At 46.3% G+C, this 8,499-nt stretch overlaps 1 protein-coding gene across 2 annotated transcripts; it reads left to right on the top strand.

Moving 5' to 3' along the window:
* Nucleotides 1-256: 256 nt before the first annotated feature.
* NOB1 (NIN1 (RPN12) binding protein 1 homolog) lies at nucleotides 257-8,207 on the top strand. 2 transcript variants are annotated; one of them, XM_080936735.1, is made up of 9 exons: nucleotides 257-325; nucleotides 429-561; nucleotides 1,137-1,267; nucleotides 3,630-3,701; nucleotides 3,900-4,028; nucleotides 4,115-4,288; nucleotides 5,705-5,802; nucleotides 6,850-6,994; nucleotides 7,633-8,207. In XM_080936735.1, exons 1-9 carry the CDS (start codon nucleotides 263-265, stop codon nucleotides 7,900-7,902), a joined length of 1,215 nt encoding a protein of 404 aa, XP_080792861.1. In that variant the 5' UTR covers nucleotides 257-262; the 3' UTR covers nucleotides 7,903-8,207. The 2 variants fall into 2 exon arrangements, with proteins under 2 accessions (XP_080792861.1, XP_080792862.1); XM_080936736.1 differs by lacking the exon at nucleotides 3,900-4,028.
* The last annotated feature ends 292 nt before the right edge of the window (nucleotides 8,208-8,499 follow it).

Here is an 8,499-nt window from a genome sequence, read left to right as displayed (position 1 = left end):
TTCTGCCCAGGTTGTTCTTTTAAAAGTAAAGAAAGATCTGTGAATTCCGAGACATTATTTAAAGGAGTTCCCTAAATTTTATCATGCACATAGCCCCTGGCAGTACTATGGCATGCGCGCAGAGTCCTGAGTGGGCGGTTTGAGGCCGCTAGGGGGCACCGCGAAATCGCAGCAGCAGTTCCTCCGGTCGGGGAGGATTGCTTTGCAAACCTAGGGAAGAGCGCAGGCTCCATACGCACGCATGCGCGGTCTGGCAGCCAACATGGCGCCGGTGGAACACGTTGTGGCTGATGCCGGAGCTTTCTTGAAGGATGCACCTCTACAGGTATAGATGATTCTGCCACGGGGCCTGGGCTCGAGACCCTCTAGAGATGCGGGGGCGGGGGGGGTGTCAGGCGAATGGGATAACTGAGCCGGTCTATCCACAGGACATCGGAAAAAACATCTACACCATCCGGGAGGTGGTGAGAGAGATTCGCGACAAGGCCACGCGCAGGCGGCTGGCAGTGCTGCCCTACGAGCTGCGATTCAAAGAGCCCTTCCCGGAATACGTGCGGCTGGGTGAGTGCCCCGGTCCAGCCTTGCCGGGGACGCTGGGCCGATTGGAGACAGTCCTGCCCCAGTACCAGTCAACATTTGTTTTAGAGACAGTCAGTTCAGCCTGGCTTTACTTCACGTTTCCAATTTTCTAGACACCATTCCATATTCGTACGGTCTACAGTGCTGCCGGGGGTGAGGTAGATACTATTTCTATTCTCATTTTACGATAAAGCCTGTGTGATATACCCGTGGAGCACTCGGGCGGTTGCATTTGTTGCCAGACAGCTTTACCTGTCAGCCAATGGCCAGTAAAGTTTTTCTTCTGGTTTATGTGAATAGGTGTTTTGCCTGCATGTGAGCCGTGTACCTGCTTGGTGCTCTCTGAGGCCGGAAGAGGGTGTTGGGTCCTTTGGAATTGGAGTTATAGAGTTGTGAGCCACCATGAGGATACCTAGGCCCTTTGGAAGAACAGCCAGTGCTTTTAACTGATAAGCCACCTCTCCGGGCCCTACATGTGTTCTTTCCATATTATGGGTATCCAAGGACTTGCCACTTTTCCCCTTAACTAAAGTTGGAAACTTCTTGTTTGCTTGCAGTAACTGAGTTTTCCAAGAAAACTGGGGACTACCCCAGCCTCTCGGCGACCGATATCCAGGTGCTAGCTCTGACTTACCAGTTGGAAGCAGAATTTGTCGGGGTGTCTCATCTAAAAAAAGAACCAGAGAAGGTAGATGACTGGGGTGCTGGTTTGTTGGTTTGGTTTTGAAATTTGTGTGTATGTGACTGTTTTTGGGGTGGTGGGGAGGATGCCTGTGAAGACCAGAAGAGAGTAGAAAGAATCGCCAGCATTTGTTGACCTCTTAACCTGCAACATGGGTGCTGGGAACAGAACCCTAGGCCTCAGGATTGCGCACTAAATGCTCTTAACCTCTGAGCCACCTCCAGCCCCAAGTTTCTTTGTTTTTCAGTATACTCTTTATTATAGGAACTGTCATGTGTGAAAGAAGAAATATTGGGAGAGGATTTGTGTCCCTATCATAATTCACCTCTGCATTACCATCCACAGACGGTCGGTTCATTGCACAGAGCCACAACCCAGGCTGTTTTCAACTAGGTCTCTGCTGTTTCTGTGATACATAGCTTCTCCTGTGTCTCTTTATTACATGCTCTTAATTAAACTAAAGACAAAGCCAGCAGGCTAGAGCCTGTGTAACCTGATGACCTATGACTGTGCCTATGTGAAAGGTAGATGCAGTGGCTAGAATTCTGTTACAAGATGAGAGAGATGGCAGAATTGGTAGGAAGCTCAGTTTTGTAGTACAGAAACGGAAGCAATGAGAGAGTCCCTGCCTGAAACAAAAATAAGGCACAAGGAGAAAGTAGGTCCTGGAAAAAAATTGCCCTCTGACCTCTACATGTGCGCTGTGACACCCACACTCTACTTCGTCTTTCTCATATACATAATCAACGAGTCTTTTCATTTATAAGATAGGAGGTCTCACTGTGTTGTCTAGTTTGAACTTGAACCCTTTTTGTATTGTTTTAAGACTAGCAGCGTTTTGTTGAGAGTGGGAGTCCGCTTGTCCTGTAATCCCAGTACCCTTAAGACTCAGAAGTTCAAGGAGGATGAGTCTATAAAATGAGAGTGAAGTGAGTCTGGTCTAAGTTAGACCCTGCCTCAAACACATAAATAACTTCAGAGCCACCATTGTCCTTATAGAAAATTAATATGGGCCCCTGATATTACCAAATATCCAACCAGTAGTCACACTTTTCCATTCTGTGAGTATTTATTAAGCTTGTTTTGGTGAGAATCCAAATGAAGTTGTGTGTGTGTCTCCCCCTTTTCACTCTATGGGTCAGGCAGGCCTTTGAACTCAGATCCTCCTGCCTCTGCCTCCTGAGTGCTAGATTAAAGGTATACGACACCACTGCCCAGCAATGAAGTTTATATGTTACGTTTAATAAGCTCATCAAATGTATTCACACTCTGGAGACAATTTCTGTAGCCCAGGTTATCCTGGAACTTGCTATATAACCAAGCATGATCTTGAACACTAGAGGATTGTTTTTTTTTTTTAAAGAAAATTGAAAAGTGGCGCTTTAACTGTGTGAGTGTTTTACCTGTGTGTTTGCATGTCCGCCTTATCTATACCCAAGGTCAGGGAGTTGAGAAGAAGGCTTTTGAAGCCCCTGGGACTGGAAGTTAGAGTAGCTACAGACAACCATGTGGAAAGCAAACATGGGCCCTCTGCAGGAGCAACAACTCAGCCGTCTCCAGCACTGACCTTGAGTTCTTGCTCATCCTGCCTCCTTCCCTAGTAGGATTATAGTTATGGCTAGATTCATCAGGATTATAGTTATGGCTAGATTCATCAGGATTATAGTTATGGCTAGATTCATCAGGATTATAGTTATGGCTAGATTCATCAGGATTATAGTTATGGCTAGATTCATCAGGATTATAGTTATGGCTAGATTCATCTGCTTACACTGCTCAGAACTGCCCTCGCTCGCTTCTCAGCCAGATTTAGAATCCTCCAGCCTAAAAGCAGACTCATTTTCCTTTTTTATTGATTTCATTTTACTTTGTATTTACTTCTGGGCTGAAGTAGTAGATCTACCTGGCATGCATGGGGCCTGTAGGTTTTATCCCCAGTACCTCATAAATAAGCATGGTGGTGAGCTCCGGTAATCCCATGCCTCCCACAGGTAAGGTAGAGAGGACAGAGGTCAGAGTCGTCCAGTGAGGCTGTCTCTGAAAGCTCAAGAGCACGGCTTGCCTTGACCAGCTCCAAGGCATTTAGCCCAAGCTGTCGCTGTAGTACACTGGCAGGGTTCACAGGTGATACCTCCCAGCTTTCTGAGGGCAATGTGAACGGTCCAGAATGGACACAAAACGCCCTAAAAGCACTAAATGATGGCGTCAGGTCTCTGGATGTTGTCGTTTGTCTGTGTCTTCTTGTGACTTCTAGTTCTTTATATTCAACACCTAGGGAGAAAGATCTTGGGTTTTGTTTGTTTAAATTCACTTTTATATTACATTTTTAAATTGATTGTTCTTAAAACAGGCTTTTTTTCTTTTTTAGGTGAAAGTGAGCTCTTCAATTCAGCATCCTGAAACTCCACTGCACATTTCTGGTTTCCATCTGCCCTCCAAGGTAACTCCTTTTAGGAACCCTGCCCCGCTGTGGGCATATTTTCTTGGTGCTTCAAACCCAGCTTGCATGTAGAATGCTTTCATATTTAATCTGAAAACAGTTTTCATATTTTTTTCAATTATTCTGCTTCATTGTATATGTAAAGCTTGGGTTTCATCTGCCTACACTGAAAAAAAAAAAAGTTTCATTTAATCTCAGTCTAAACCCTTACAAGAAACGGTGGATCATGGCTACCCAGCTGATGGGTCTGAGAACTTGGAATTCAGCTCTTTCATGTTCTGGAGGAACCCTCTGCCTAACATTGACCATGAACTTCAGGAGCTGCTGGTAACGCCCTGGCTTGTACTCTCCTAGTGACATTGGGGCCTGTGCACAGTGTCCTGTGGCTAGGAGTTTGCCTGTTGATGTTTCAGATTGATGGGAAGGAGGAAGAAGAGGAGGAGGAGGATGAACTTGAAGACAGTGATGACGATGGGGGTGGGTGGATAACCCCCAGCAACATCAAGCAGATCCAGCAGGAGTTGGAACAGTGTGACATCCCAAAGGACGTACAAGTTGGCTGTGTGACCACAGACTTCGCCATGCAGGTAGGTGGTGTAGACTCAAGCCAACCCTGGGAGTGACTAATTGTTTATTTTGTCTGAGGGTAGACCATTACATCAGTGACTGTGCATACGGTTTTGTTGTGTTGTGTTTTTTTGTTTGTTTGTTTTGTTTGTTTAGGGTTTTTTTGCTGCTTTTTAAAAAAAATTTTTAAAGATTTATTTAATGTATATGAGTACACTGTCACTCTCCTCAGACATACTAGAATCCCATTACTGATGCTTGTGAGCCACCATGTGGTTGCTGGGAATTGAACTCACGACCTCTAGAAGAACAGTCAGTGCTCTTAACCACTGACCCATCTCTCTAGCCCTTTTACAATATTTTAGTTAGTTGCTTTTGGTTTTTCTTCCTTTCTTTCTTTTTAAGATTTATTTATTTATTTTATATATACTGTAGCTGTCTTCAGACACACCAGAAAAGGGCATCAGATCTCATTAAAGATGGTTGTGAGCTACCATGTGGTTGTTGGGATTTGAACTCAGAACCTCTGAAGAGCAGTCAGTGTTCTTAACCACTAAGCCATCTCTCCAGCCCGCTTTTGGTTTTTCAAGACAAGAATTTTCTGTGTAGCCCTGGCTGTCCCAGAATTTGCTCTATAGACTAGGGGCCTTGAATTCACAGAGATTTGTCTGCCTCTGCCTCCCAAGTTCTGGAACTAAAAACATATGCCATCATGGCTGGGCTAAAATATTTAACTTTTAAAAAATCACATTGCTTGTTTGTTTATTGTGTGAATGTTCATATGCCTCAGTGTATATATGGAGGTCAGGGGAGAACTTGTAGAGTCACCTCCCTCTTTTCACTGTGTGGATGCCAGGGACCAAACTCAGGTTATAATGTTTGGTGGGATCAGACTTAACCTTGAACTCATAGAGATCCACTTGCCTCTGCCCTCCAAGTACTGGGATTAAAGGTGTATGCCAGCACTGTCAGGCTTTATTTTTTAATTCTTAACTTGAGCATTAGGTGCCTTTTTGTAATGTTCTGGAATCTGGAGCCCCAAATAGAAATCTTTTTCCCAACAGAAAGAAACTATTTCACTAGGTGTGATAGTATATACCTTTAATTCCAGAATTTGGGAGGCAGAGGCTGGCAGATCTCTGAGTTCGGGGCTAGCCTGATCTACAGAGTGAGTTCCAGGACAGTCAGGGCTACACAGAGAAACCCTGTCTCAAAGGGTCTCTACTGAGAGGCATTATAATGAGGCCAGGCTTTGTTCCTGGGATTGCCCAGTAACCCAGGTTCCTGACTTCCCAGCCAAACTTCTCATGTTCTGTAACAAAAGCCAGGATTATAAGCCAGTCAGAATACTGGGAACTCATAACTGTGAACAGAAATATTGCCAACTTAGTAGTAAAGAGGTTGATTTCAGTTATTCATTAACTTCTTGGTTATAGAATGTTCTACTTCAGATGGGGCTGCACGTGCTGGCAGTGAACGGCATGCTGGTTCGAGAGGCCCGGAGCTACATCTTGCGCTGTCATGGCTGTTTCAAGTGCGTGGCTTCCTGTCCCTGTCCCTGCTGGTGACCTCCCAGAAGAGAAGTCATTCCATATATGCTTTCCTACCTCTGTTCCTTTGTGGCCTGCCCGCTGTCCCCACCACACTGAAATCCCTGGGACAGAGGTTGCCTGTGATCTGCCCCCCCCCCTCCACACACCTGAGGGGCCTAGAGTTAAGGATGTGCATTCTGGAGCAAAGGTCACTTCTCTGATGACACACTGGACTGTGTGGATGGAGAGAGGTCTGGGATTTGCTCCCACTTGACACAAGAGGGTGAAGTATAGGGTGGAGATGAAACACAGTGAGCTGACAGTCTAGCTGGGTGATGGCTTCCTGGGATCCGTTTGTCATGGCTTCTTCATGTATGGGGTTCTCCATCTATATATACACACAAAGTGGTCTGTGACTCTAGAGTAGATGGGTTCACATCTACACGCCTCTGCCTTGTTAGTTTAAAGCCTTCTTAGGTCTTTAAAACTGTCTTAAAGTTGAAAGGTTTCTTGTAAGACCCTGGGAGCATAAGTCAGGAGTTTAGCAGGGTGTTTGGCACAGGAAATGCTCCACAGCCTCTTATGGGGGCATATGTTCAGCTCAGGAGGCTCGTAGGTGAGGAGTTGTTTCTCCAGCCCTTTGACCTAGCGCTGCCTTGGTTGTGGACCCTCTGAGATAGCTGAGGCTACACCCTGGTCTTGGAAAGTGGCAGCTTTTTCCTGTCCTGAGTTCCTGTGGTGCCCTAAGCCGGGCTGACACTAGTGCTGCGCCTGCCCTGCTGCTTGGCCTTGTTCGCCTTGTGAAATAGGTGTGCACTGTTTGTGTGGCCACACCCTGTTCTTTTCCTGGCTACAATTTGACATCTTTTCCCTTTCCCTCTGAGGAAGGGAGCATCCCTTTGCTGTATCTTCCCTTAGCATAAGGCTTTGTTTTTTGGAAAATGGACATACTTTGCTTTTTCTACATTTACTATTATTTTCTTCTGAGGCCAGACATAGGGTCTCCTGCCTGTAGAGCTAGTGTGCAGCCTTTCTTTTGTGCCCCCTAGGACAACATCAGACATGAACCGAGTGTTCTGTGGGCATTGTGGGAACAAGACCCTGAAGAAAGTGTCCGTGACTATCAATGACGACGGTACCTTGCACATGCATTTCTCCCGAAACCCAAAAGTTCTAAACCCACGAGGCCTCCGGGTAGGTGACGTGTATCCTGCACCTGACCCCCTAACTTGAGGATCAAGTGACCAAGAAGGAACTAGGCAGAGGAAGAATGCACACCTAGAATCCCAGCTCTTGGGTGGAGGTGGGAAGAGTTCAAGGCCAGCCTTGGCTACTAGAGCCAGTCTCAGAAAAAGACCAGAGAACAAGAGAGCCAGTTGGTCACACTGCTGGTGGGGCCAGAACCTGTGTAGTAAGTGCCCGGATAGGAAGAGACAAGCCATCTGTGTGTGAAGCAGTTTGGGGAAGGTGGACACCCAGCACAGGAGCATCCTGGGTTTGTGTGAATGGATAAGAGCAGCCAGGTATGGTTTATGCTGTGGTTGTAGCATTCCTGATATCACCTTTGCTTGTCCTAGAGCCTGTGTGGCCTTTGCAGAGCTGCCAATTTGCACCTCTGTGGAAGTGGCACCAGCTTCTTGAAGCTCTGTCTGTCTTTAGCTGAGTGTGTGAAGTTACGACACTGCCTTTAGTTTTTCATCTGTCCACTGAGGGAAGAATGGTGTGGGAGATACAAATCCTGTTGGCACACAGTGGGCAGGACAGTTGGTGTGAGTGCATGAGGACCTGTGTGAGCTGGGGGCCCTGTTCTGACAGTCTTCCTCTTATTACAGTACTCACTGCCTACTCCCAAAGGGGGCAAATACGCCATCAACCCCCATCTGACCGAGGATCAGCGCTTCCCCCAGCTGCGACTCTCCCACAAGGCCAGGCAGAAGACCAACGTGTTTGCCCCTGACTACATAGCTGGGGTGTCTCCATTTGCAGAGAATGACATCTCCAGCCGCTCAGCCATCCTGCAAGTCCGGGACAGCATGTTGGGAGCTGGGAGGAGACGCTTAAATCCCAATGCTTCCAGAAAGAAGTTTGTAAAGAAAAGGTGACATTGCAAGCCATGCAGGCTAAGCGGACTGGAGAGCTGCTGAGGGGGCGGCAGCCTCATCCCCGGTGTCTGACTGAGGCCTGGCTCGCCCAACAGCCTGACACCGCTGTGTGGCATTGCAGACCACTGTGGCTGCCCTGCCTGTGAACATGCAGAGCCAGGACTCAGCCCTGGGAAGGGAGCTTGAAGCAGATGCTGAGCCTTGAAGTTCAAAGGAAGAAGTAACCAAATGGTAATCTTTTTCTAATAAACTTGACGGCCAGCTCCTCTGTGTTTAAGGTCTCATATTCTTAGTAGACGTGGACACTACGGATCAACCTTATTATTGGTTTTTTTTTTTTTTGGTTTTTTGCTAGAAATTGTAAGTATTCTACAATAAAACTTTAAATTTTTAACCTTTTTTTTTTTTTTTTTTTTTTTAATTGAGTCATCCGGGAAAATCAGTACAGTGAATACACACTGCAGCCTTTCATTTGGGTCCATATTTGACTAGCATTTGGTGTCTTTACATCCAGCTAACTGAAATATGTGTCTCCTGGAGACAGGATGGCCATTTACATGACTGCAGTCCATTAATCAAATTCAGAAAAAGTCCTTC

This window comes from Micromys minutus (assembly GCF_963924665.1).
Source record: "Micromys minutus genome assembly, chromosome: 24".
NCBI classification, from domain to species: Eukaryota; Metazoa; Chordata; class Mammalia; order Rodentia; family Muridae; genus Micromys; species Micromys minutus.
Note: the sequence above shows the minus strand (reverse complement) of the source record. Positions and strands in the feature narration are given on the sequence as shown.

Excerpts from the sequence above, each read along its gene's own strand:
- NOB1 (XM_080936735.1), top strand. The coding sequence starts at position 263 with ATGGCGCCGGTGGAACACGTTGTGGCTGATGCCGGAGCTTTCTTGAAG. Across the intron at positions 326-428 it reads TGAAGGATGCACCTCTACAG|GACATCGGAAAAAACATCTA; the intron begins GTATAGATGATT and ends GTCTATCCACAG. Across the intron at positions 4,289-5,704 it reads CCACAGACTTCGCCATGCAG|AATGTTCTACTTCAGATGGG; the intron begins GTAGGTGGTGTA and ends TCTTGGTTATAG.